The 27,783-nt window shown below is 38.1% G+C and overlaps 1 protein-coding gene across 1 annotated transcript; it reads right to left on the bottom strand.

Moving 5' to 3' along the window:
* Positions 1-804: 804 nt before the first annotated feature.
* LOC135718093 (uncharacterized) lies at positions 805-26,077 on the bottom strand. Its single transcript, XM_073816133.1, has 9 exons — positions 25,917-26,077; positions 25,480-25,726; positions 24,757-24,868; positions 2,304-2,363; positions 2,179-2,211; positions 1,926-1,985; positions 1,675-1,845; positions 1,525-1,596; positions 805-1,442 (listed from the first exon to the last, which is right to left on the bottom strand). Exons 1-9 carry the CDS (start codon positions 26,075-26,077, stop codon positions 805-807), a joined length of 1,554 nt encoding a protein of 517 aa, XP_073672234.1.
* Between the last annotated feature and the right edge of the window lie 1,706 nt (positions 26,078-27,783).

The raw sequence follows: 27,783 nt of genomic DNA, 5'->3' as shown, positions 1-27,783 counted from the left end.
TTGTGATGTGTTTAGATTTGTGTGTAAGAAACATTACAGCTTACTGTTTTTAAAAATCAGGACCCTTATAAAATTATGTTAAAGTTCAAAACTTTTGCGTTGTTTCTCTGCATTCATATAATTTCCAAACAAACAAAAAGTAATTGTCACACCCCCACATGATCATGGGAGACACTTAAAAGTAAAATGCTTCATCATTTTGTAAATGTTAAAACGGTGTCATGTTCTGAAGTTTTCTATAAAAATCTAGACCGAAACCGCCCAAACATGTTTAGTAAAACAGTTTGCACATTCTAAAAATGTTGGTACGGTGGATGTGAACGACATAAATTGATGACTTTAAGTCTTTGAATCCATAGGTTTTGAATGTAAATGTATGTTTTGTGAATGTATAGCATGCACGCAACCAACACTTAAAACATTGTGGTGCATTCTGTGGATAGACCCCTGGTCATGAATATCTTAACATTCGTTACTTTGGAAATATTCTTGATATATCAGAGAATGGTTTGGTACAGCAAGCCACAATAATTAAACAATGCGTAATCATCTTAAGAAGATATTTGCGGGGGTTTTTATTAATGTTTTCAAACATTATATCACAAATAACAAGCAATAGTTCAGATAATAAAAAAATCAGTAAAAAACAATAATAATAATAATATTGAGTATAAGAAACACCAACAAGGTATCAAAAAACATGTTTAAACCGGATTATATAAACATTGAAAATTTTCCCGTTGTATCTGGTATTGAGAACACTCAACGGTATAAGTTTAAAACGGCAGAAAACGGCTTTGTCACTTACAAAGTCGGGTTTTTTACCAGAGTGATAATTTCGGCGATTAACCCCAACAGTTTTCTTCGCTCTGTATCCTGGATTGCAAAACCATCGACTACAAACTGCTTAAACTGTACATAATCGTGCCATACATAATGCAAAAAGTCTTTGAGCTCTTCTGGAGTCACTTCATTTCCTGTGCTGTCCGTGACCTGTTCATCAGCCACAAGTTCGTTTCTATAGGCCTGTTGATTACCAGGCAGTGGCTCCGGGTCCTGTTCGGAATCCACGATTCTTTGAACATCGAGGTTCTGGGTCAAAACATATGGGGACAATTCTGTATCCTCAGAACCAACCTCTTCTCGATTTAGTTGTACCACAGCGATGGTCTGTTCGGAATCCACGGTTCTTTGAACATCGAGGTTCTGGGTCAAAACATATGGGAACAATTCTGTATCCTCAGAATTGTTGTCTTCTTGGTTTATGTGATTCACCCCTAACTCTGGGGTCTGTTCGGAAGCCACAGGTGTTTCTTGTACATTCATGGACGCTGATGGTGATTGCACCGGTGTAGGTAGTTCAAAATCACAAGCGTCCCATGCGATAATCAGATCCTCATCCCAATCTACAAAGCTCTCTACTATGTCATGTGTGCTCGACCCTGCAATTAGATAAACTCTGTTATTAAAAATAACAAAATAAAAAACTTTTTGTTTAAAACATCTCTAATGCTGTATAAACACCTTGACCAGATGTTCTAGCGTCAGACTCCAATGGTCCTACATTATCGCTCGCGATGACTCTGTCATTCAAAACTGTAAACAGATGACTATGTTATTAAATATCACTTTAAAATAAAACAATATGTTTAAAGACCATTTCTAGATACGTACCGGGGGACACACTCCGAACCGTTCGTTGTCTCTTTGCATCAGTATTTCGTAAAGTTGTATGCGGGCCCCTTGGTGTGTGAATCTCGGCCTGAATGGATCTCTGTCTTTTGTGTGATCCATGGCCACCCAGTGTTGTGTGGGGTATATTATCCACCAGGATAGACAAATCCGCTGCAATACCATAGCACAGTTGTTTATCTTATAAATAATTAACTTTAATGTAACTCGTCAGTAAAATCACCTTTACGTACAGAGTGGTTTGCGTATCCCAGATCTACCATCGTTGTGTCGAGTAGCCGTAGCACAGATCCCTGTGAACGATAGACCTTTGGATCGTAAGCGCTGTGGCATCATTTACACACAAGTGCACACACACACGCACACACACACCCACCCACACACACACACACACACCCACCACACACACACACACACACACACACACACACACACACACACACACACACACACACACACACACACACACACAGATAAACAACTTACAGTTTTCATCATTAACCGTGGGGTTCCCCAATCCTGTAGGAAATAGAGTGTTATAGATTTAATCATTTATTTATTTTATGTAAGTGGATCGTTTAAAATTATATGTAGAAAACGTTAAAACATACCTGTATTTAAAGCACAAATTTCAGCCGCAACATTAGCGTAGTCGGTGTCGTTCAGGGCTTCTATAACAATAACCCCGATATGTTATCCGGTCCTTTGTAGGGTTTTTTTTTTTTTTTTTTTGTAACACACAACATATTTGAAAAACAATACAAACTTTTAAACACACTCACCAGTAAGGTATGTCTCCATTTCTTTTCTAGACTCTTTAACGCAGACTTTCTCGCTGTAAGTTTCAATCACTAGTTTTCAGGGGTGTTAAAATACATTCTGAGTGGTGCCTTACTTTATACGAAACTGTTAAAGACGAGAGATCTGGTTTGTGTCAACTGATAACAGCTTGTAAGCATAATTGATTCTTGATTGTCTGTAGAGGAACTTATGATGTTACAAACGAACCTTAAAAGACCGCATAAATACGCATGGTTGAATATATTGCTTTAGAGCCTCATATAAAAACATGTGGGTAATTAACCTCAATGCATGTCTCTGCTGTGTTCTAACTAGTTTCAATGTAATGAAACCACCTGCCATTGTATCAGTGAGACGAATATCATGAATTATTTGTACCATTAGGGACCAGCCAGATAAACACCTTGTTTTCACCACAACATATGTAATCATATATAAACATAAATACACATACACACGTACGATTTTAGTATTCACATTGTATACAAACCACAAGATAGGGTGGAATGTTTTAAGCTTCAAAAAAGTTTTGTTTTTAAAAAACCCCACAGATTTAAGTACGCATCAGCCTAAGTTTTCTGACAACTTTGTTGTACATAATCACATTTTTTAATCAGAGCCTTGGTTAAAGAAGTCCCTAAATCTAAAATATACCTTTTAATTTGTCAGTGTGCCCCTATTACATTTTTTCCACCACAGTTTTTAAAAGACACTTGTTTACAACCCGCCACCTGCTGTGAACAGCCATCATCATCTCCGACACTGTTATAAGACCATCATCAGAAGCTTTGTGTCTTATCAGAAAAATACAGCTTATAGTTAAATAGATAATAACAGATTTAAGTTTAACCAGTTACAACTAAAATATTTTATTCTTGCGTGACTTTAAAGAAGTCTCTTTACAAAACAAACGTATTATCAAGTTGTATTTATAAGACACACGCAGTCAATTCCCCTAAGTCTAAAATAATACTTTATTTTTGTCAGAGCAGACAATATAAGACTCTTTGTATAATATACACATATTCACACATGTTTTAAGAAGCCTTTAATTAAAAATAAAACCCCAAAATGGGGTGAATACGTCTTAAAAACATTTAAAAGTTTATTAACGTCATATATAAGTTTCTCTGTCACCATCTGTGCACGTATACACATGTCTTAATCAGAGACTTGGTTAAAGATTCCCCTAAATCTAAAATAAAATCCTATTTTGCCATAGTGGACAGAATTACATTTATTAACATTATTTTAAAATGGCAGATATGAACGCTCACCCGGTACTTTGTCAGGCACCGCCGGATCTTTAATACGCGTGAAACTATAGTGCAGGTTATGAAAAGATTCACGGAATTCCTGAACCGTTTAAAAATTTATTTAGTTTAGACTATCGTCTAAAGATTGTAGTATTGACGGCTCCGAAGGTAATGGCTCAGGTCATTGCCTAAACTATACCCGTATACGGAATATTTAATTAAATAACTTGTGATGTTACAATCAAAAGTTTTAATCAGAGACATGGTTAAAGATTCCCCTAAATCTAAAATAAACTCCTATTTTGCCATAGTGGACAGAATTACATTTATTAACTTTATTTTAAAATGACAGATATGAACGATCACCCGACGCTTTGTCAGACACCGCCGGATCTTTAATACGCGTGAAACTATAGACCAGGTCATGAAAAGATCCCCGGACTTCATGAACCGTTTAAAATTTTATTTAGTTCAGACTTTGTGTCTGATCAGAAACTATAGCTCGATAGAAAACATCGGCTTTAAGTGTAGCCAGGTACATCTAATATATATATATATGATTCGTGATTGCCTTTAAATAAACTTATGCTGTTGCAAAACTTTAGATTCAACAACACACCCGCGGTGTGACACGCAGTATTGAGAAGCGCACGGGCGAGCAAAGGAGGGAGGATGGTTGAGAGCTGACATCAAATGTCAATAAACAGCAAATGTCACAAACACAACCTGTCATGTTTAATGACAGCATACGCGTGACATAAAACACACTCAGGAAAAACAATCACTCTAAATGACCGGCCATAAAACCATTAAATACTTTCTGTCTAAAGTTGACAACTTGTACAGATTTTGTTTGATGGTCCCGTCCCCCTGTCAAAGGGGTCATAAAACACGACCTGTCAACGGGTGGGGGAGGGGGTCATAAAAGTTTGACGAATGGTGGCCCGTTACAACTACTCATAGTGTATAATTTAAATATGCATTGATTGAATCAAACTATCTAGTGTGATGTTTTGGAATAAATGGATGTGAAGGAAGAAAGGTGGTCTTTTAACTGTATGTTTTACAAATTAGATAAATTAACAAGATGTAAATCCATCATTTCACAGAGGATATAACTTGAAATAAAATATGATATTCCTGATAGCATGCAGAGGATAAAGTGAGTGGTTAAAAAATGTTGTTAGGTTTGTAACACTAAAGTTAGGTGGTAAATTTAAGATAGTCTAAAATCAGAAAACAGACTTTATTATGCACATGATGCCAAAAGAAAGACATAAGCCAAAGGACTGCACTACTTAGCATTTTGATAGGTGGGTTATTCACTGAATGGTATAAAGCAGATGGTGGATATACACTATATTGCCAAAAGTATTAGGTCACCTGCCATCACTTGCATATGAACTTAAGTGACATCCCATTCTTAATTCAAAGGGTTTTTATTATGACATCGATCTACCTTTCGCACCTCTGACAGCTTCAAAACCTCTGTGAAGTATGTCCACAAGGTTTAGTTATTATGGACATTTTTCTTCCACAACCGCATTTGTGATGTCACACACCGAAGTTGTCATTCTGTCATACTCTGCTAATTAATCCCACAGGTGTTCAATGGGGTTGAGGTTAGGAGTCTGTGCAGGCCAGTCCATCCACACCAAACTCTGTCATCCATGTGTTTATGGACCTCCCTTTGGCCAATCTCTGAGCTGGGATTAGTCCCTTCCTGTTACAGGAACACTGATTGCTTCAGTATCAACCAATACATTTTGCGCAATTCCAAGCTCCCAATTTTGTAGGAACAGCTTGGAAATGGCCCCTTCCTGTTCCAAAATTACTGTGCACCAGTTCACAAAGTAGGGATTGTAAAGTAACTGCAAATTACGAAATTTTTTAATTATTACAGCATTTGTCAATGTCGTTTACAAAAGTATATGAAAATAGATTGAAAAATAGTCTTTTTTTAATTTAATATAAAAATGAAAGCTTACAATCTGTTCAAAACAACATTAAAGTAAATCATTACAAAAAAAGTACTAAACAATAACTTTTGAAATTACAATTTAAAGCTCTACTGTGTACTTTATTGAGTTAATTCTTAACAAAAACCCATGTTTTCTTTCAAAAGTATGTGCTCATCCATGTGTAATAACTTCCACCCCACTAATCAAAGTATTCTCGTAAGTGTAGAATCTGCTATTTAAAATGCATACCGTCGAAGCGCCCCCTGGCTGAATCCATGTTGTGCCTCCATCTTTGAAACACATTCGCCGACGAGGGACATTCCTGAAATTCAAGCTCCGCCTTTCGCGCTTTCACTCTACACTCACGCTGGCCGATAGCTGAAGCCTCCGGAGGCTATACGTCATCAAGACAGTCTTATTTCAGAATATTAACAATTATAAAGCTGACAATTATTCTTAGTTAATTGTAAATTGATGTAATATGCGTATGACTTGCGAATGTAATGCTCAGTTGATTTAAATAAACCAGGCTTGATGACGTATCCAGCCTGTGACCTGCGTAGCTGAATCCTTCGGATTTTACAACAGCCGCACACCGTGATGAACCTGCGATCTAATGCTTTGATTTGAAAGCCTGTTGAAGACATATTCTCGAGGACATTAAAACAAATCGCCAAGGAAGCGAAACGGGGATTTTAAACGAAAACATGACAGGAAAAACATCAAGACCAAAGTCACTATTGGAGTTAGTTTTCCAAGATGGGGCTCAAGGGACACTGAAGTTGCACTTTATATCTTCTCCACAGGTAATGCAGCATATTCGTTTACATCTTTACATGTGTTATAATGTGTTCGAACAGCCACACGCCGTCTCTCCGCCCATTTATGTAATCTGAGGTACTGAGATAAATGTTTTTCATCTTTTCTGACCTCTAGCACAAACACACGGTGACAGCCCTATTTTTAGCCTTTCATTGATAAAAGCGTCTGATCTCCGCGTCTTTCGTTTCATTTTACAAGCGTGTGAAAGTTGCGCGATCTTTTTTCACCAATATGAGAGAAAGCTCTTACATATACACGGACATGTAACGTTTACTTAAAACATAAGCATTGTACTTTGACATAATATTAGTTCGCGTCCATTTAAACCCGTCATGGTTGCTTTTTGTATGTGATTTTAAGCGGACATATCATGACAATCAGACTTTTTTCATGTTAAACATAAATCTGTGTGCTTTGATGAATCACAGGCAAAGGACATTGCAAATTGTTCATTTTTTTCTCATTGCTTTTGCTTTGTAGCTACTGGAAACCATGTTAACCTTGGCATGACACGGCCGGGCCACCGTACGATTTAAAACGCGTTCCGAATGGGGGGGCTAGAAAGTAATATTCAGTTGCTTGTCATATAGACTTTCACCACTAGATGGGAGTAGATCCTACAAAGTGAAGCTTTAAACAAACTGTAGCCCTTGTAAGAAAAAAATAAGGTTTTCTCTTCTTCAGATTGATACAGCAAAGTGTTTTATTCTAGTGCAAAATGGTACAAAGGTTCACAAAAGTTCACCAAGATTCAACCTATTCCTGCCCTCAGCATATTTTCTGGAGTTCTCTTTCCTTCGTCCTATCTGGGTGATCTACTTCATCCTGTCTGCATGAACTACCAAAAGTTACCAACTCAAGTCATTATATGCTTGTCTGAATGCAAATTAATCTGATTTCTACCCAGATAGCTTTTTGTCCTATGATAATTGAGTTAACCTCACAATAACAATACCAATTTATATAATGTTACTTTAGTTGTTCAGCTTAAATGACATTGTGCTGCGTTGCGTTTTGAAGCATGACAAAGATATCAATGCTAAAGACATTGTTGTTTTGTATATGCTAATAACTGCCCTAAATTTTATTTGCATTAACAAAACCTATTTAGCTGAATGCTTGAGTGTTAAATCAACCATACATACAAACTTTTGCTTTTGTTAATGGACATCAGCTGTTTCCTTAAACCTGACTTTTAATTTACTTACAAGAAAGACATTAGCCGTTTCTCAATATGCGTTCTTGTCTGTACTTGTGTTCTTGCGGACTTGTGAAACGTCATCAGTCGCGGCCCAAGTACTGTTCCAATTCAAAGTTCGCATCAAGCCCAAGTTCACATAAAATCCCCGGATGTGTTCTTGATCCGCCCATTTTATCGAGGATGCATCAGAGGAGACTTGTGTGGACTTATGACAGCGAAGTTTCCCAGAATGCATTTCGCGTCAGGAGTTCGTTCTTCCGAGTCTGAACTTGCAAGTTCGAACTACGAAGGACACAAGTCCGAGTTCTGCGTACTTGGTTTTGAGAAACGGCTATTTAGTAATTCTCCAAAATTGCTTGGATTTATACTGACTAAAGTAAAGTATACTAAAGTCCATTAGCTACACAAGTACAGATGCAGAAATATAGGCTATAATATATAATAGCATTTGTATAATTGTAGTTTGTGTTGCTGTCAAAATACAATTATAAATGATAACAATAGCATATTTCTATTTGGAACACATGTTAATGCTCAGTAGTACACATATATGGTTCTTTAATGCAGTAGTTATCAAAAAAATGTTTGCGGCCTCCCTTGTGTAAAGTGGATTCCTTCACGACCCCCCCAAAGAAAATGTATGACATAAACATTATAAAACTTACAATTTGAGTTAAACAAAACATATTAAATTATACAATGGATTGCTTTTGTTTAGTAGCCTTATTTTTCTGAGGTTTAATTACACAGAATTTATAATAAAGTAATGTATTTCATAAAATATTATAAAACTGGGGCCCCTGGCACCATCTCGCGGTCCCCAGTTTGAGAACCACTGCTAGTGTATTTGTTTGCATTGTATTGAAAGCGTTAATTTTTAATGGGCATATACAGTACCGTATGTGGTTGAAACAGATAGCCTAGTGCAGGGGTAGGCAACATGGAGTGCCGATGTCCTGCAGTGTTTAGCTCCAGGTCTAATCAAGCAGACCTGAACAAACTAGCAAAGGTCTATAAATTCACCTGAAACTACAGGTAGCCAAGGTTTTATAAGGGTTGGAGCTAAAATCTGCAGGACATCGGCACTCCAGGACTGACGTTGCCTACCCCTGGCCCTAGTCCATCCCAAATTTTTTAACATTAACATTTTTAATATAACACTATAGTTATTATGGCCTTTAGAAACACTTTTTAGAGGACATAGGGTAGGCTTTTTACCGTAATGAATTTTTTTTCCTTACATTACTTTTACTTTTATACTTTAAGTAGTTTTGAAACCAGTACTTTTTCACTTTTACTTGAGTAAAAAGCTTGAGTTGATACTTCAACTTCTACAAAAGTCTTTTTAAACCCTAGTATCTATACCTCTACTTGAGTAATGAATATGAATACTTTTGAAACCACTGCAAATGCATAATGGGAAGTGTGTAGCAAATCTTGGGCTGAAAGCCCCCAATATCCAGAAACTGGCCTTTCTTTTTCAAAGTGATTAAAGATTTGACATGTGTTGTCTCGTTGGAAAGAAGAGGGAGTGTAGTTGTCAGATGTGGTGGAATTTCCCCTGCCAAATGCATTATGGGAAGTGTGTAGCCAATTTTGGGCTGAAAGCCTCCAATTTCTGAAAACTGGCCTTTCATATTCAAAGTGATTAAAAGGGGCAATTTCTTCTATCAGATTTCACATGGGTCATTTCGTTGGAAAGAAGAGAGAGAGTAGTTGTGAGATGTGGTGGGAATTGCCCTGCCAAATGCATTATGGGAAGTGTGTAGCCAATCTAGTTCTGAATTTCTACAATGTGAAAAATGCAATTTATATTCAAAGTGATTAAAAGAGGCATTTTCCTCCATCGGATTTGACATGGGTGGTCTCGTTGGAAAGAAGAGAGATTGTAGTTGTCAGATGTGGTGGAATTTCCCCTGCCAAATGCATTATGGGAAGTATGGAGCAAATCTTGTGCTGAAAGTCTCCAATATTAGACTCCAGTTTTTGACTCTGCATCAAACCTAGAAACACCTGCAGATTTTAAATCAAGGTGCGGACTTGGTTTTATTCATTTGAATGTTCGGAGTTTAATCTCTAAAATGGATATGGTTCGTATCTGGGCACAGTCCACTGATGCGGATGTAATTGTTTTAACTGAAACTTGGCTTAGTAAATCAGTTTTAGATAAGGAGATTTACATTAATGGTTATAATGTATACAGGTCTGACCGACCGAAAAGAGGTGGTGGTGTAGCAATATTTATAAAAAAAAAGGTTTCCTGTTAAAGTACTGCTTTCTAAATCAGTGACTAAACAATTTGAATTTTTAGCCCTTAATCTTGAGGTTTCTAAATCTCTCAATATAACAATTGCCGGTTGTTATAGAACACCGTCTGCTGATAGTAGTGCACTTTCTTCTTTATTCCAGCTCTTTTCAGCTCTTAATGCTAAAGAATTGGTAGTCTTAGGTGATTTAAACTGGAATTGGTTGCATTCAGCAACTGATGAATTTAAAACTTATTGTGATGCACTGAATCTTTTTCAGATTGTTGACAAGCCCACTAGACCGAATTTAAAATGTCCAGAAAAATCTTCACTAATAGATTTAATCTTAACAAACATTCCTCATAAGTATTCAACTGCATCTATATTTGCGAATGACATCAGTGACCACTGTGTCATCGCAACAGTAAGAAACACAAAAATTCCTAAAACTAAACCAAACATCATAACTAAGCGTGACATTAAACATTTCTCAGAACAAGGATTTTTACATGATTTGAGTAACTTGGAGTGGGAACAAATTAATTTAATTCCTGACCTTGAAATAGCTTGGGATTTCTTTTATGCAAAATTTTATGCTTTAGTTAACAAACATGCTCCTCTCAAAAGCTACAGGGTCAAGGGTCGGCATAATGCATGGTTTTCTCATCCTTTATCAAATATGCTTCATGAGCGTAACCTAGCATGGGCAAAAGCCAGAAAAACCGATCTAAATTCAGACTGGCTTGATTTTAGGAGACTGCGTAATGCATGCACAGTTGCAGTCAGGAAAGCTAAAGCTGAGCATTTCCTTACACAAACAACCAATAATTTAAACAATTCAGCAAAATTTTGGAAAAGTCTTAAATCATTAACTAAAAATAGTACAGGTACCGAACTTCCATCATGTATTAATAAGGGCTCTGATATAATCATTGATAAAGTAAATATGCTTAATTGTTTTAATGAACACTTCATAGCCTCTGGTTTTTTGTTTGATTCAGTTAATGGTGCTCATGTGAACCCTTTGACTGTTCAGTCAGAGAGCTTACTGTCTAGTCATTCTTTCAACTTTTCACCAATTGCCATCTCTGAAGTGTGCAAAGCCCTTAAATCTTTGGATGTTTCGAAATCGGCAGGTCCTGATAATTTAGAACCCTACTTTTTAAAGCTAGCAGCTGATTTTATTGCCCCACCTCTGTCTTATATTTTTAACCTTTCTCTTGTCTTAAATGAAATTCCACCTATATGGAAATCAGCTTTTGTCCTTCCCCTGTTCAAAGGTGGAGATCCCACACACCCAAATAATTACCGACCTATTTCTAAGCTGTCAGTCTTGGCCAAAGTCCTTGAAACATTTGTCAATAATCAATTGAAAGAATTCTTGTCCTTCAATAACATCCTGTCTGATGTTCAATCTGGTTTTAGAAAACAACATAGTACAACTACAGCAGCCTTAAAGGTTTTAAACGATTTTATTGAATCTGTAGATAATAAGAAACATTGTGCAGCTTTATTTATCGACCTATCAAAAGCATTCGATACCGTGGATCATACTTTACTGCTACAAAGACTTATGGATATTGGACTATCTAAACGTACAGAAACGTACGTATCGGCTGGTTTAATAACTATCTTTCAAACAGAACTCAATGTGTACAGGCAGAAGGATTCATCTCTGGTTCGCTCAATGTTACTAAAGGAGTACCACAGGGGTCAGTCCTTGGACCACTTTTATTTACCATATATATAAACAATATTGCTCAGAATGTTCATAATGTACAGTGTCATTACTATGCAGATGATACAGTTATTTATAGTTCAGCATCCACACCCAATCAGGCTCTTTCGGAGTTACAGTTTGCATTTGATATCGTTCAGCGTAATTTATTTGAATTAAAATTAGTTTTAAATGTTGATAAAACAAAGTTTATGTTGTTTTCTAAATCCAAACAAATCTCAAGGAATAATCTTCGGCCTATTACTACATCTCAAGGTTCAGAAATTGAGTTTGTGTCTCAGTATAGGTATCTGGGGATTTTAATCGATGACGCTCTCTCTTTTGGCCCTCATGTTGAAAAATTGGTGAAAAGATTGAAAGTAAAATTGGGTTTTTATTTTAGATTTTAATCCTGTCTTTCCTTTGAGGCAAAAAAGAGGCTTGTTGAAGCGACTTTTATGTATGTACTGGATTACGGTGATGTTATATATATGCATGCATCTTTACAGTGTTTACATGCTATTGATACTGTTTATCATGGTGCATTGAGGTTCATAACAAATCTCAAAACCCTCACTCATCACTGCGTGTTGTATGCTTGGGATGGCTGGTCTGTGTTGTCCGACAGAAGACAAAAACACTGGCATGTTTTCATATAAATCTATCCTGGGTTTACTTCCGTCTTATCTATGTACATATATTTGTTAAAAGTATGCTTGTAGCTATAGCCTCCGGTCACAAGAAATATTTTTATTGTCCGTTCCAGTGGTACGTACTGAATGTGGGAAAAAGGCATTTAAGTTTGCTGCTCCTTCTGCCTGGAATTGCTTGCAAAGTATTTTAAATCTGAGGACACTGGTTTCATTAGATAATTTTAAAAAACTTTTAAATTAATTGGAGAAAGAAACATCGGGTTGTAGATGTTTTAACTAGTTTTATATTGATAGTGGAATTTTGATGTGTGTATATGTGTATGTATTGTTGATGTTTTTTGTTCATACTCAAATGTACTTGTATCTGTTAATCTTGGCCAGGACGCTCTTGCAAAAGAGATTTTTAATCTCAATGTGCTTTCTTTCCTGGTAAAATAAAGGTTTAATAATAATAATTTAATAATATTCAAGAACTGGATACTGGATATAACTATTCTTTTTCAAAGTGATTAAAAGGGGCATTTTCTTCTTTCAGATTTGGTTGGCATACTTTTCACTCTCTGTCATATTTCTCAATCATGTAATATGTTTAAAAAATGTCTAACCAGTAACAACTGAAAGGTTAAGATCTCAGCTAATCAAGAGGTACATTTAATGTTCACAAATGATCCTAAAAATGTTTTATTCATCATTGAAATCATGTTGTGCACTTGTGCCAACCAGGTTTGTTGGCACATGCAGTGGGGTTGGTTGGTCTCTTAAGACACCCCAGACAGTTGTTATATTTATAAATATACAACATATTATAGTATTACTATTGTTATGACCCCAGTGCGGGTCAAAGCGCTGGTATGTTTTGTCTTTTCTTGTTTTGCAGGACGGTGTTCGAGTGTGTAACGTCATGATGATTGAGGACTTACACCTTTATGGATGCGGGCGCCGGCATATAAGCAGTTCTCTTTTGAGTGACGTCGCTCGCTCGCTCCCCCCGCTTCCTGTGACGTCCTAGTTCCTGTTTAGTTGTTTGCTTTAACCTTAATCCTGTTTTATTGTTTACTTTAATAAATGTAATTAATTCTTTCATCCTTACCTCACGCGTTGTCTCCTTCTTTGTCACGGTTTGCGAGCCGACCGTGACACTATAATATGATGATGTCTAATATATATATATAGATATATAGATATAGGCACACTATATACTGTATTATACCAGGTATAAAGGCTGTTATATTAAAGTAGATTTATCCAGGTCTAAACATTTATACCAAATATTGGTGATAGGCTAATGTATAAAACCATGTGAATGATTTAGCTAAAGATTAGCCTGAATTACTAAGCTAGGCAGTTTCCCAAAACGATGGCTGTGGGGCAAAGTGAACCAGATGGGGTAAACTGAACCAGGGGTTCAACCCCACCATGAGGCACTGAAACCATTGAATGTTTCATTAAAAAATATTTCTGTGTAGTTTCTGAACTAAGACATTACAATATTAATTAATTTTTATTTTATGCATTTGGCGTTTTGCAGGTCCATACTGAAAAAAACAAACTTACCACTCAGAAACGTCCATTGACAATCTCCAAATAATAAGTTGTTCCTTAAAATCTGTATTTTCATCTGATACAGACTCAAACATGAGTGGATGACATCAGAGTACCACGAGAGCGATTTAAAACCAACCTCCTCCGCTTTATTTCTCGCGGTACTCTGATGTCATCTGCTTGTCGGCTCTTGCGGTGCTGCATAAAGTTGACCACACCTAAAAAATGTACTGCTAAACTTGACAGAAATGCTCTGTATATACCAGCACCTCCTTTATTAATTGTATAGCAGGAAAAGTTCTATTTTACTTCTCAGCGTGAAAAAAAGCTTACCAGGTTTAGTGTGTGAGCGTGTGAACTGACAGAAATGCGTGTGTCTCATGGTGAATGCGTGGGACTTGAGAGCCCAGGTTATATCAACATATGTCAAAATAAGTTACCCGATATCCACTTAATTTTATAAGTTATAAACATTCATTTAAATAGCATACAGCGTATGTAGTAGGCCTAGATTTGCTTAAATTGCATTTTAACAAAGGAACTGCAAGGGTTGGAATTAAAACCCAACACGCTGATGAAAAGTGGATAAACCGGTTTTCTTTTGATCCCCTGATGATGAGCTGATAGATTAGCAATGGGGGTTGGCAAAGAATTGGCAGACCTGGGGGTGGGTGGTTTTTAATTTCTTGACTGTGTGTCACTGGTAGCTTCTAAAACTAGCAGCTAAACCATGTACAATTAATTACATTTTGGAATAAACTTCCTTCATGTCGTTTTATTTATACACTTTAAAAAATATTTTCTGCATTTGTAAGTAAAGTTAGCATTAAATATGTTTTACAAACAATTGGTTTACAAACTCTGGGATGTTTGTGATTATCATCATTCAGAAAAGTAGTGCTTGTGTTTAGACTTGTGTTTTACGTGATTAAATCAGGAAGATTACATTAGTTTCTTTTCAGTGTAGAACAGTTTGTCATCAAAATGCAAAAATATAGTATATTTATAAACATCGCTAAAACAAAGAGTGAATTAAAATTAAAAAAGTAATAAAGTTAAAGCTGCTGATAATTTTGTTTACATTTACTAGCATTTTCTGAGTGAAAAATGTTTAGATTTTGTTAAGTAGCCTAAATCCTAATCCAATTTATTTCAGTGTAGGTTTCTCACTTTTATCAGCTTTTGTCGTGGATTTTTTCAGGAGAATCAGAGACGGTTGAGATGTAAAATTCTCTTCAAAGTATTTTATTAAAGAATTGTGTCAGACAGCTTGAAACACAATACTGGTCATAGGGTGTACACCTGGTAAAATGATAATGACAATGACCCCGTTCTGAGTTTTTCAGTATATTATATAGTGGTCCAGTAGCCCTGCCTTTCTTTCACTCTGTACTATCCCAATGCTCAGCAGACTCCTGCCTTTAGGCCCCTTAGCTCCTTCTCATAACTCATGACAACTTGGTGATGCTGTGACTTTATCTCTATAACATTCCAAGCTGGTACATAAATCCTCCCATGGGTGGTAAAACTCAGTGTCTTTGTTCTCTAACACATCATACAACTATTTTGCTATCCTTACCAAGGACACCCTTATCTCCTCCAGGCCCAGCTATGGACCTACACATTCATGTTCAAGCAACTGAGAGACAACTTAATTCGTGTAGACATTAAAAACATACCATATAAAACATTTACACTAATCTGTAAGAGAAAACACTCAAAATTTCTCTACCATATTTCCCCCCCTCGGAAACTAAATGTTTTCGATAACCACCCTGCAAACATGACTGCCGATACCAGAGAAGCCGGGCTAGGTACTTTAAAGAAAGAAAACATATAAAAGAATAAAATACCCCTGACAGTTCGGGCCAGACCCTCAGTCACTTTTCTAGTCATTTCACACGGGTTATCCTTAAAATGATAATTAACAACCTATAAAAAAGGAATAATGATTAACAACATGTAAAAAATAACATAACATTCAATTTTAGATCAAAAGCAAGCATATCATCTTTTCAAAAAATGATTTTCACTTTCTGGTAAGCCGTGCTAGGTGGATGTTTTACCTCCACCCCCAGGAGATTCCTGGACCATCAGTCATCACACCGTGGACAGTGATGCTTAAAACCATCCCTTTCCCTATTTTACACACACTTCAGGTTTGCAACTGGCATTACTAATAAAAGATTATAACTTGTAATGAAAATAATAAATGCAGAAGATAATACCTTGTTAATAAATGATAACAAATACAAAAAATTATAAACATTAATAAAAAATAATAAATGCATTAGTATAGGTGACACCCTATGTCCAGTTTAACATGACCAGTAACAAAATTATTCTCACATGAGAGTGTTTTGCTCTGGTGGGCAGTCCACACAGAGTCTTTCTAAGAAACATAAATTCTATATGTATACGTGTAGGGTGCATCTTCCAGCTTTCGGCGGTCTTCAACCCATGCGCTTTGCACGCGTAGAGGGCCGTGTGAGGGAGGAGGGTACTAGAGCCTCGTTGGTTCCCCATCACACATGGATGTTGTCCTTAAATTTATCTCCCTCGTCGTCCTCATTAATTTGTATGCTCTCATCAGGGGCATTATTGTAAGAAATAAATTTTCAGCATCTATCATCTATCATTTTTTAAACACCATCTGTGATGTTAGTCCCAATTGTGCAGTTATCAACCTTAACGTAATACAATTAATTAATCCAATCCACATTTTTATTTAGGGTTGACAACCAGAAAAAAATTAACTCAAAACTTGCAACAATCTGATTTCTCACTTTCTATTCATCTGGCACCCCCCTTGGAACCCCTATGGCATCTATACTGTACACTCTATATGCACATAATATTATAATAAGATCCACCAGGCAAATTTCTTTTCTCCCTGTTTATACTCTTACCACTTATTTTATCATGTAGGCTCCCAAAATCAGGTAATGAAAACATTTGGAATGGCATTATTAATTGTACAAGGGTACAGGTTCCCTTCAAATTTACTCTCAAACTTGGCCTTAAATTCATGTCAACACACATCCACCATATGTCTGCCCTTTCTGTGGTCTGGCCTATAAACCAGTTTGCCTTGTATTCCTCTTTGTCATTTGTTACATCTCTTTCTCTTTGGCTCCACCCATCTGTACATTTGGTGGGAGAAACATTTTCATTATTAGAAACAAATAAAAAACAGTCATACAATCTTCATCCTCCATATAATTAAATGCTTTGATCAGACATTACCAATTCATTGTGATCTCCAAATCCAGTTTCTATGGTTCATCACATCACTATATAAAAAATAAGGTTACAGTGTTTATTTATCATATGGTTATTTCAACATAATGACATGGAGACGGTCGCCTGGGTTGTCTTCTCTGGTACCTGGAAGCAATGAGTATTATGATACCACAATTTGGAAACTTTTACCTTAACAGCTGTTGGGCTAGTTTCTGTTACCTCATATGGGCCTTCTTTTCTGGGTTCATCCCACTTACGCCTATAAACTTTAATGTACACCCCGGTTTCTACAGGAAAAGGTGTTGCAGTCTCGTCACCAGGTGTCTCTTTGTGCCTGCTTTTAATATGTAAAATAGCTTTATGTTTTCTCATTAGTTCAGCAATATATTCATTAATATTCATTAATAAATTCATATATTATATTCATTAACATTCAAATAATTTTTTAGATCCTCCTCATGCTCCAAATTCATTTCATTTTGGTTAGCTTTGAACATTGGTCTCCCAGTTACCATTTCATGAGGGGATAAATGCGTTTCCCTGCTAGTACTTGATCTTATGGCCATTAGCGCTATTGGTAAGGCCTGAACCCAATTTAGTTTAGTCTGTGCACAGATTTTGACTATTTTTGATTTAAGTAAATCGTTACACCTCTCAACCGCCCCTTGAGACTGTGGATGATACACTGATCCAAATTTTTGGGTTATTCCTACCCTAGCAAGTGCTTTTCTCAACAGGTTGGCCTGAAATTCTGGTCCATTATCTGACTGTAATACCTTGGGAAGCCCAAATCTTGCGACAACTTCCCTCTTAAGTGCTCCAGCCACTGCTTGCGCACTCTGCGTTCACACTGGATTGAAGCTTCTGTCCATCTCAAAAAATGTAAAACATTTTCTCCTTAATTGGGTGGATCATATCTACAAAATCCATCACTAAATGCACAAATGGTCCTTCCACACTTGGAAACAGACGCATTTGGTGTACTGCTGGTTTGACATTTCTATAAATGTCACATTCTGACAAAAATTCGCTAATTTTGTTATGCATATTGATAAACCAGAAACCCTGTTGTCTCAAAATCTTATCTACCATCTCCCCCCTCGCGCAATGTTCACTACCATGCGCGTTCATCATCACCATTTTCTCCATTCTAGATGGTATTACTAATTGTTGTTGCTCTGTTTTCCACAAACCTTTTACATTGAGACGCTGAGAGAAAGACAAAGAGAGGAGTCGCAAGCCCGAAGCTCCGTTGAGCTTATCAGCTAAATCCTATTTTTTCACTATCTTATTCCTATCTATATAATATAACTTATTAGTTTATCTTAGGAATACTTTACCTTGACGATTACTGAATTGTATTACTAAGCGAAACGATTTTATCACTTGTAACACCCAGTTTTAGCATATAGCCCTCTAGCATTTCTTACCGTCTGTTTACTTAAACCTGCCTTCTTTGGCGATCTAATGGCGGATTCATCCGAGGTATGCTTTTCTGATCTGTCCACACCAGATCGGGAAGCTGTGAAGGAGGTGCTGCCCGGCCTTCGCAGAGTCAGCATACCTCACATCACCCTGACCACAGACACTCGTAGGCGGCCGAGGCGTACTGCGAGCCAGCACCCGTCTCGATGCAGCTTCACGGACCGCGTTCAGGCGAACGGAGACGCCATCGCCCAGCATGAACACGGTAAGACTCCGCTTGTCATTGTAACCTGCACTACTTGCCACATGTACAGTTTAGCTTCTTCCGTCAGCATAGAGGGGTTTACATGTGCTAAGTGTATTGAAGTAGTAAGGCTGACGGAGAAGGTTGCTAAACTAGAAGCGCGCATCCGAACGCTAGTTGAGGACAGTAAGACCGCTAATGTTATTGTTACAAACACTGTTTCGGGTGCGCCTAGTGTTAAGCGTAATACACATGGCTCGGTTCCGACTTCAGAGTCAAGGCGGCTGACTAACTGGGTGACTGTCAGGCGGCATAGTCACATTTGGCACCCAAATCACGCTCCTGTTTTAATATCAAACAGATTTTCTCCACTCAGCAATACACCGGCTGAGACGTCTGTTAAAAGTGCCCTGGTTATTGGAGATTCTATACTCAGGAACGTTGACATTGAGGCACCAGCCACCATAGTCGATTGTATACCGGGAGCCAGAGCGTCTGACATTAGATCCAAATTAAAAGTGCTGGCTAATGCTAAACGTAAGTTTTCTAAGATTGTTATTCACGCCGGCACGAATGACACCAGACTCCGCCAGTCGGAGATCACCAAAGATACTATTAAAGAGGTGTGTGAAATTGCAAAAACAATGTCAGACAATGTAATTTGCTCTGGTCCCCTCCCCGCCTACCGGGGAGATGAAACTTACAGTAGATTAGTGTCTCTTCATGGCTGGATGTCAAAGTGGTGCCCTCAGCATAACGTAGGGTTTATAGACAATTGGAAGCATTTCCGGGGAAGACCTGACCTGCTAAAGAGAGATGGCCTCCATCCGTCTCCGGAAGGTAGTGCTATACTCTCTAGAAATCTGACCAATAGTCTTACTTTTGATATAGTCTGACTATCCAGGGCCCAGGTCAGGAAACAGACAGATCGGCCTACCCATCAGTCTGTTAGCTGCCTTGACATGTCAAGATCACATATATCCCAGCACATAGAGCCTTTTTTACCAGAGTACCAACACATCTCGACTGTGTCTGTTCCTCGAACAAATAAATACAGAGCACCGTCTACCTCGTCTCGTACAAATCTTATTAACATAAAATTAGAACACAATACACTAAAAGATGAAACTCAAATGTTAAAATTCGGCCTTCTTAACATTAGATCGCTTACCAATAAAGAACCTATTATCAATGAAATAATTACTGACCAAAACTTAGATGCACTCTGTTTAACAGAGACCTGGCTTAAAGCAGACGATTACATCAGTTTAAACGAATCCACCCCACAAGACTATTATTATAAACACGTTCCTCGCCTAAAAGGGAGAGGGGGTGGTGTAGCTACAATATACAACAAAATGTTCAAAGTAAACCATAAATCAGAACTAAAATTTAATTCGTTTGAAATAATACTGTTAAACATGGAAATAACTGATCGTAACAACAAACAGCTTTCGTTCATTTTAGCTACCATATATAGGCCTCCGGGCCACCACACAGATTTTCTTAAAGAAATAGCAGACTTCCTATCTGAGCTTACAGTCACTGTAGACAAAGCTCTTATCGTTGGTGATTTTAACATCCATGTGGATAACTCAAAAGATGCATTAGGACGTGCGTTTATGGATGTTCTAAATTCTCTCGGTATTAAACAAAACGTGTCTGGACCCACGCATACTCGTAAGCACACATTAGACTTAATTCTGTCACTCGGACTCAATATTAATGACATCGAAATATCACCCCAGAGCGATGCCGTTTCAGACCATTGCCTTGTGTCATACACAATACTTCTAGATAGGACCGCTCAGTCTACAACATGCTACAGATTAGCCAGAACAATAATTTCCACCACTAAAGATAGCTTTATTAGCACTCTTCCAGACCTGTCTCAAATGAAACATGTAGCAGATAACCGTGAAGATCTGGATATTATAATAGAAAACCTGAACAACGTTTGCTCTAGCACGATGGATGCCGTTGCTCCCATACGAAAAAAGAGAATCAAAGGAAAAACGCCAGCTCCATGGTATGACCATCATACTGCAGCCCTTAAAAAAGTAGCTAGAAAAATGGAAAGAAACTACCGAAACACAAAGTTAGAAGTATGGCGTTCAGCATGGAAAGAGAGTGTTCAACACTACAGACAGGCTATTAAAACCGCCAGATCTACCTATCTCAGTACGCTTATTAAAGAAAATCATAACAACCCTCGTTTCCTCTTTAGCACAGTTGCGAAACTGACTAGAAACAAAGAACAAACAGAAACCAATAGTAAATTCCAACACAATAGTAACGACTTCATGAACTTCTTTACTAACAAAATTATTTCTATTAGGGAAAACATAGAAACTACGCAAGCAGCCACCACTCAACCCAATAGTACATTTACCACTAGATTATCATACGAACATCTTGAGTCATTTAAACCTACTACAATAGAAGAGCTCTCTAAATTAGTAACGTCATCTAAATCATCGTCCTGTATATTAGACCCCATTCCCACAAAATTACTAAAAGAGGTATTTCATGTAGTGTCCGACTCGGTACTAAATATCTTTAACTCATCGCTAGAATTAGGATACGTTCCAACAGCTTTCAAACTAGCAGTTATTAGACCGCTCATTAAAAAACCAAACCTTGACCAGGGAGATCTTAATAACTTTAGACCAATCTCAAATCTACCTTTTCTTTCTAAAATATTAGAAAAAATAGTGGCAAGCCAGCTACGCACATTCATAGCGAATAATAATACATATGAAAAGTTCCAATCAGGATTCAGGCCCCACCATAGCACAGAGACAGCGCTGCTTAGAGTTACAAATGACCTCCTATTAACATCCGATCGTGGTGAAATCTCAATCCTTATATTACTAGACCTTAGTGCAGCCTTTGACACAATAGATCACAGAATCCTACTCAATAGACTAGAAAACTATGTTGGCATCAGTGGTCAGGCGTTAGCCTGGTTTAGATCGTATCTAACCAATCGATATCACTTTGTTTATGTAAATGAGGAAGAGTCACATCACTCCCCCGTTACATACGGCGTACCTCAGGGATCAGTTCTAGGCCCTATCCTATTCTCGTTATATATGTTACCTCTAGGAGACATTATCAGGAAACATAACATAAGTTTTCACTGCTATGCGGATGATACCCAGCTTTACATCTCGTCACATCCTAGCGAACCCACCAGTTTGCTAAGCTAACAGACTGCATTAGTGATATTAGGGACTGGATGGCACATAACTTTCTTATGCTAAACGCCAATAAGACAGAGATACTTATTATTGAACCAAATCGCTCCAAACATAATATGTCAGATTACAAGTTGCCCATAGATGGCTGCACGGTGGTGCCATCTTCCACGGTTAAGAATTTAGGCGTAATGTTTGACAGCAATCTATCTTTCGATAGTCATATCTCCAACGTCTGCCGCACAGCATTTTTCCATCTTAGAAATATCTCAAAAATACGCCATATGCTGTCTGCATCAGATGCAGAAAAGCTTATCCATGCTTTTATGACCTCTAGATTAGACTATTGTAACTCGTTACTCGGGGGATGCCATGCAAATCAGGTAAACAAGCTACAGCTGGTTCAAAACGCCGCCGCAAGAGTGCTTACTCGATCTAAAAAGTATGACCATATTAGTCCAATTCTGGCATCTTTACACTGGCTACCAGTTAAATATCGCATACAATTTAAAATATTACTAATCACCTACAAAGCCTTAAATGGCCTAGCGCCCTCGTATATAAAAGAACTACTATCAGAATACAATCCACCACGTAAACTGCGATCACAAAATTCGGGTTACTTAATTATCCCTAGAATATCAAAAGTGTCTAAAGGTGGTAGATCCTTTTCCTACTTAGCCCCTAAGCTCTGGAATGATTTACCAAATAATGTTCGAGTATCAGACACAGTCGATCAATTTAAATCTAAACTTAAGACATTCTTCTTTAACAAAGCATTCACATAGAATGTCCAGTAAATGTACTTTTCACGCAGTAGTTATTTTGTCTAGAACAAAGCACTCACATACCTCATACGGGTAATTTACTCTTGCCGCAATAGTTAGCCTGTCTGGAACCGAGCTGAATTAAACCACTATAATGTATGACACTTGCATTACATGCGAACGGCCCCTACGCTAATAGAATTCTGTTTTTGTCTCCCTGTCTCGTCCTCGACTCTGAGGACAATGAGACAAACAGACCCAGTTCCTGTTGCTGTGAAGGTCATCGCACCACTAATCAACTGGCTGTCCTTCAACGTGACGCCCAACCGATGCGCGACCAACGGCCACCGGCTGAACCAGTTTAATCCGCTTACACGCTTCCTATCCCTACCGTGTCTATATAATATAAATATAAATATTAATCTCTCCCTAGGGTTTTTTGTCCTTCTAGGATTTTTTCCCATTGGGTTTTCTCCTAGGGGGTTTTTTAGTCCCAGGGAGAGTCAGCCAACTTTGGCTTAACTTAGCACTTTACTGTACACGTTACATTATTAATATGCTCGCTTACACGGTTTTTTATCCTTAGCCGCTATATTCTACTTCTTATACTATGTATTGATTTTCAATGTTCTCCTCTACATCTACTCATGTAAAGCTGCTTTGCAACAATTAACAATTGTGAAAAGCGCTATATAAATAAAATTGAATTGAATTGAATTGACAACACCTCTGCTTTGCCACTCAATTTGTGACGCTGTACTTTGCATGTCTCTGATTTCATCTACAGTTACGTCTTCGGAAATATTCACCTGTTTACTGTCAGTCTTTTTACCTGACCTTGTCACTACCATGTTCATGGTTTCAGCTCGCTCTGGTTTTGCCGAGCCTTCCTCATCTGCTTTTTTAATTTCCTTTTTCATAAAATTAGTCTCCTTTTGTGTATGCTGCACACTTAATTACATTTACTTTGGCTGGTTTTTGTATTCCCTCAAATAGTTTTGTGATCTCTGTAAGATGTTTAATTTGGTGGCCGTTACTTCACTTAAACCCATTTTCATGACATATTCCCCCAAAATAATGCACCATGCCATTATTTTTTTCCAATTTCCCTATTCAATATACTTCTGGTCTAACTAAAATGGTTAGCTCCTGTTTAGTTATTTTGGTTAGACACTGCAATGTTAATCCCTGTGGTGTGGTTTTGATGGTAGCATCTAATTTACACAAAATGTCCCTTCCAATTAATGAGATCGGAACCTGAGGTGCCATCAGAAATTGATTTACAACAGTTTTCTCTTCTATCTGAACCATAATTGGTTCTGACAGACACATTTGCATAGGTTTTCCAGAGAATCCTATAGACCTTTTACGCACTTCCGCATTTTTCGACTGGAAATACGTCAACAAAGTGTATGGCAACTTCCTGTTATCGTAGCGGCAGATACGAAAAATAGCAGAGTCAACGAGTCGCCGTTTCTGTAGTGTTCAAGGCTGTTCGTCTTCCAACCAGAAACAGCCCTACCTTTATAATAGTATATAATAGTAACAGTAAGTGAAAAAAAGTTCCGCAGCAAGAAGAGTGAACACGCAAGAACGGGAAACTTTTGCCAACCGGCATTCTGTCTATATTAAAACCTCAGTTTGTGAGGCTCCTCACTCTCTCTCATTGACCTGAAGCATCTACCTCTCACTACTACCTGTCCCTGTAGTATATTTGTTACTTAAACCGCATGTAGCAAGGAAACATTGCATGTTATCTCATGTAGAAATACACAACTTTGCAGCAGACTGCTAGTAACATTTACCTAGTACAGCAGCTACACCAAATTACTGGTTGTTATGTTAACCTCATGTCATCTCACTTAAACATAACTTACACACGACATATTCACTGCGATGTGTTAAATCTTATATTACAAATTCACAACCCCTAGATTTACAATTAACGTAAACGGAGTTATAGCCGGTTTTGTAGCTAAAGCTTACCTTGATAATTGTGGATAAACTCCGCGCGGAAGAATTTATATCCCTTATCCAGTTTGTTCCCTTTAGTGGACGAGTGTATACCCACACTCTTCACCACATCGGCGCTGGTGAACTTCGGTAGACAAGTTAGGAAAGTCGGAAACACTCTAGCTGCCATTTCTCCCATTTCTCCACCAACAACAAAGCTTATACCGGAATTGCGTTTACGCGTTGTTTACGTATTTCCGGTTTTTGCGTAAATGGTCTATTGTTTTAACAGATGATTGTGATGCAACAACCCCAGGTACCAATTTTGGAACAATTGAGCTACATGTAGCTCCGGTGTCAATTAAACATTCAATTTTTACTCCATTAATAATGCATGTTAATTTAGGTTCTTCCCAATCATTTTCGGATAATGCTACCTGTTGGTTAATGGGACCCTCCGAACACCCCTTTTGCCTAAGGGTTTGTTGGACAGTCACGCCTAGCCTGAGTATTCTCCCCACATCCCCAGCAAACATTGTTTTGCCCGAAATATGGACCCAGATCAGCGGATGCCCTGTTCTGAAAATATCCCCTTCCTCTGCCTCTTGGCCATCTTCAAAAATTAATTCCTCTACTCTGTCCACTAGGTGCAATTACATTCACAACTACTGGTTGAGACAGGGCTGCGCCCTGGGGATGCTGCCATAGGTTCCGATTTTGGGTTTGATCCGCAGCTTGTTTTTGCAGATCTGCTACCTGTTCAGACTTGCTAGGAGGGTGTGTTGCAACCATTTCGCCCTGAGAGTGGCTCGCGGACTCATATGACCCTGCCCATCCCACTACATAGGTTCCCCTGGGGTCCTTACTGATATCTTTGTGTCTTTTCTTTTCCTCCAGACTAACTTGAGCCAGCTTTCGTTCAGTCTCTTTAGCTTGTTGCTTTAAGTCTCTTTCGTGTTTCTGGTGTTTGGAAGCATGGTGTTTTAGGGTCTCCACCCACTGGCTGTGTGGCATTGCATATAGCCCTGGGGTGTCACTCAGTTTGTTTTGCACAGACACTGGCAGTGCGTCCAGCAGTTCCTTTCTGAAAAGTCTGGTTTCAAAGTCTCTTGGGTCGGTGGGATCTTTTCTCAGCCCCTGACCTCTCTAAGTTTTCATGTTTTTAGCAATCGACAGTGCACAGTCCTCCTGACCCAGTGCAGCGGTGGGTCAGTTTGGTGCTGTCAAACTTGACAGGAAACTCAGTTCTCAAGGCACCCCAAAGTCTGCCTCTGTAACAGTCAATAGCCTGGCCGTCAAAATCAGATGAAACCACACTCTGTCCCATACCTGCTAACCACAACACATCCTCCATTTCTCTTAAACTAGTAATTTTTGGTCATTGTAAGTGCTAAGTTTAAATTTGAATAAATTTTACAAATGAAACAACTTCTTATCTTTTCAATATTAGATAAAGATTTCAGGTTCCACCAAAATTCAATGTTTTCAGTAACAACTGACATTCAATCATGGACAATATTTTTCACACAGGATAACTCTTACCCCTAACTTTCAAAATCAAATTGTTTTTTTTTAAACTATTCACTTATGGTAATTCCTTACCATGCAACAATTAATAAACACTTTCTTAACTTTAAGTTGGACAGAAGCATTTTCCCTTGTCTCCCCCGAGTTTTTTTGATAGAGTAATTGATAGTTTCATAGTTCATCGATAAATTACCCTTGAACACTGTGTCCATATCAGTGAGCTCTCTATAGTATCACAGTTCATCGATAGAGGCACTCATAAACACTCACTCAAGCAACCCACTGGTTGCAAAATTTAGTATAATTAAATGCCCTCTTGGCTATTAACAGTCAACGCCCTCTTGGCTATGTTAATATTCATTTCCATCAACTGTTTCACAGCTGGGTCCTCTTGACCCTCAGATAAGAGTACACGTACTTGGAAGACCAGGTTTCCCTATTAGAGATAATTTATCTTGTAATATCATCCACAAGTCCCTTCTCATTAATCGCAATACTAGTTAGTTTATGAGTTACAGAGAGAATTCAGGACTTCAAATGAAAACACTGGGCTGTCTGTGTTTTCCAAACTGAGTCAAAAATCCCATCAATGCAGGTGAAAAAATGCTATAACGCTTTGCTTACATTAATTTAAGAAGCAAGCGGCTGGCCAGCCTTAGCAGTTTAACACCCACAAAGAAGAAACAATCGACTCAGGATGGAGAACATCTCCCCCCGACCGTGAACGGTCTCTGAACAATCCCACTCGGTTGTCCAATGTTCTCTCTTGTAACCCTGCTCGCAGCGCCAAAATGTCCTGGAAACACAATACTGGTCATAGGGTGTACACCTGGTAAAATGATAATGACAATGACCCCGTTCTGAGTTTTTCAGTATATTATATAGTGGTCCAGTAGCCCTGCCTTTCTTTCACTCTGTACTATCCCAATGCTCAGCAGACTCCTGCCTTTAGGCCCCTTAGCTCCTTCTCATAACTCATGACAACTTGGTGATGCTGTGACTTTATCTCTATAACATTCCAAGCTGGTACATAAATCCTCCCATGGGTGGTAAAACTCAGTGTCTTTGTTCTCTAACACATCATACAACTATTTTGCTATCCTTACCAAGGACACCCTTATCTCCTCCAGGCCCAGCTATGGACCTACACATTCATGTTCAAGCAACTGAGAGACAACTTTATTCGTGTAGACATTAAAAACATACCATATAAAATATTTATACTAATCTGTAAGAGAAAACACTCAAAATTTTTCTACCATACTTTCTTTTGCTTTTCAAAGGGCCGTCTACCTTTGCTACCGCCAGTGCTTTAATGTGGGCCGGTAGGCGCCAGTATTCAGTACAGCCACTTCCAAATATAGCTCTTGAGCGTACCACCACCTCTCCCTGCGCCCAGAATGTACTTTTAGCGTACCAGAACGCTCATTTGCACATCTGTTTAAATCAGAGGCTTAATTTAATCCTTTGGCTGCGCTGCCGCTTTTCAAAGTGCCCTTCACAATGCATGCTACCCATGGGCGCGGGAAGTGG

Source organism: Paramisgurnus dabryanus, chromosome 10, assembly GCF_030506205.2.
Source record: "Paramisgurnus dabryanus chromosome 10, PD_genome_1.1, whole genome shotgun sequence".
NCBI classification, from domain to species: Eukaryota; Metazoa; Chordata; class Actinopteri; order Cypriniformes; family Cobitidae; genus Paramisgurnus; species Paramisgurnus dabryanus.
Note: the sequence above shows the minus strand (reverse complement) of the source record. Positions and strands in the feature narration are given on the sequence as shown.

Bases quoted from the DNA above. Each gene is read 5' to 3' on its own strand.
- LOC135718093 (XM_073816133.1), bottom strand. From the start codon at position 26,077: ATGGAGGATGTGTTGTGGTTAGCAGGTATGGGACAGAGTGTGGTTTCA. The intron at 24,869-25,479 runs GTAGCAGATCTG...TGTCTACCGAAG, and splicing joins CTCCTAGCAAGTCTGAACAG to TTCACCAGCGCCGATGTGGT. The intron at 2,212-2,303 runs GTATGTTTTAAC...TATTTCCTACAG, and splicing joins AATTTGTGCTTTAAATACAG to GATTGGGGAACCCCACGGTT.